The sequence below is a fragment of the Parus major genome, unplaced genomic scaffold (genome assembly GCF_001522545.3).
Source record: "Parus major isolate Abel unplaced genomic scaffold, Parus_major1.1 Scaffold524, whole genome shotgun sequence".
NCBI lineage: Eukaryota > Metazoa > Chordata > Aves > Passeriformes > Paridae > Parus > Parus major.
The window spans coordinates 6867-8580 of record NW_015379412.1 but is presented as its reverse complement, the minus strand read 5'-3'; the positions used below and the strand labels follow the sequence as shown (position 1 = coordinate 8580).

At 65.0% G+C, this 1714-nt stretch overlaps 2 protein-coding genes across 2 annotated transcripts in view; both read left to right on the top strand.

Annotated features, from left to right (window-relative positions):
* Positions 1-641, top strand: part of SLC3A2 (solute carrier family 3 member 2) — an 8315-nt gene extending 7674 nt beyond the window's left edge. Inside the window, exon 4 of the mRNA XM_033511724.1 lies at positions 37-641. Within this exon, the coding sequence (XP_033367615.1) occupies positions 37-414 (378 nt within the window). The 3' untranslated portion in view covers positions 415-641. The remainder of the gene's footprint in view (positions 1-36) is intronic.
* A 485-nt stretch (positions 642-1126) lies between these two features.
* Positions 1127-1714, top strand: part of TRMT112 (tRNA methyltransferase subunit 11-2) — a 3769-nt gene continuing 3181 nt past the window's right edge. Inside the window, exon 1 of the mRNA XM_019005515.2 lies at positions 1127-1483. Coding sequence (XP_018861060.1) covers positions 1197-1483 — 287 coding nt within the window. The 5' untranslated portion in view covers positions 1127-1196. The remainder of the gene's footprint in view (positions 1484-1714) is intronic.

Genomic DNA, 1714 nt, shown 5'->3' with positions numbered 1-1714 from the left:
TGGGTCCTCTGCCCCCCCCCCTCAATGGGGTCGCGTTTTGGGGGACCCCCGACCCCTCCCCAATTTCAGCCCCCAGCCGCTCTGGAGCTGTGCCGGGCTCTGTCGTCACTGCGGCCCCGCGAGCGCTCGCTGCTGCTGGGGGAGGCTCAGGCGGTGAGCGCCGGCGCCGCCATCGCGGTTCTGCGGCGCTGGGACCAGAGCGAGCGATTCCTGCTGGTGCTGAACCCTCACGGAACCCAACTCAAACCTTTCTCCATCAAAAGACAACCCGAGGACCCCTCCCTGCCCAGCACGGCCACGCTGCGCTACAGCACCGGCCCCGTCGCCGCCGGCAACCCCGAGCTGCAGCTGGAGACCCTCAAGGTGGGGGAGTACGAGGGGCTCCTGCTCAGCTTCCCCTACGTCCGTCAGTGACCCCCCAAAAACCCCCCCAGCCCCTCCCCCGGCAGCTTCGGGACCCCCATTTTGGGTGGGGGTCTCACACTTGGCTGCCCTCACTGGTTTTGTTGGGTTTTTATCCCGGTTCCCCTCCCCGCTCTCAAGTTTGGGGGGGGTTTTTTTTTCCATCCCTGCTCTGTTTTGGGGGATTTTTGTTCTTGGGGTGTCCCCCAAATGTGGAATAAATGAATTGCATTTGTGCCCTTGCCTTTGTTTGTGATTTAGGGGGGTCTGGTGTTACCCCCACTCGGGATTTGGGGGTGTCACAGACCCCTGGGGACGCCCCAAAATGAGGGGGAGAAGGGAATTGGGAATTTGGGGGAATATTGGGGGGTGGGGGAGTCAAAAGAGGGGAAATGACACCACAAAATGAGGGGGGGTCGTATTTGGGGGCCTGAAGGAGGGTCCTGGGGTGGGGTTTGAGGTTTTGGGGGGTCAGCAGGAGGCTGTTGAGGGGGTAAAAACCCAAAAAATGGGGAAAAACGAGCCCGAAATGGGGGCTGGGATCCTCTGGGTGAGTGGGGACCCCCAAAAATGAAGGGGCGGGGTCACCCCGGGGGGCAGCGCTGTGGGGAGAGGGCGCTGGGGAAGGGTCTCGGTCCTTTGGGGGGTCCCTGGGGAGTTTGGGGAGGGGGCTCTGACCTGCGGGACGGTGGGAAATTCCTTTTGTGCTGCGGCCCCTTTAAGCGAGGCCCCGCCCCGTTGCCACGGTAACCGCTTCTTCCCGGAAGTGACGCACCGGAAGCGGAAGCGTCGCCATGAAGCTGCTGACCCACAACCTGCTGAGCTCTCACGTGCCGGGGCTGCGGCCCGGGGGCGGCTTCCCCCTGCGGATCGAGGTGGGCACCGGGACAGCCCCGGGACACCCCCGGGACACCGGGAGGGGACAGCGCGGCTCCCCCGGGCCCCGGAACGGCCCCGCCGCCTTCCCCGCTCCCGGTGCCACCGTTCCCCCCGTTCCCCCGGGGTTCCTCTCCCGTTCCCCCCGGGGTTCGGGGCTCCTCCCCTTGAGCTCCCCCGGGAATTTTCCCCCGTTAAAGCCCCGGTGACAGCGCCGGTTCCGCTCTCGGTGTCCCCGGTAACCCGCCCGCGTTATCCCTGTTCCCCCTCCGGTTATCCCAGTCCTGTTATCCCAGTCCTGTTATCCCAGTTCCCCCCCAGTTTCCGCCCAGTTCCCCCAGTCCCTCCCAGTTCCCCCAGTCCCAGTTCCCCCAGTCCCAGTTATCCCAGTTCCCCCCCAGTTATCCCAGTTCCCCCCAAGTTCCCCCAATCCTGT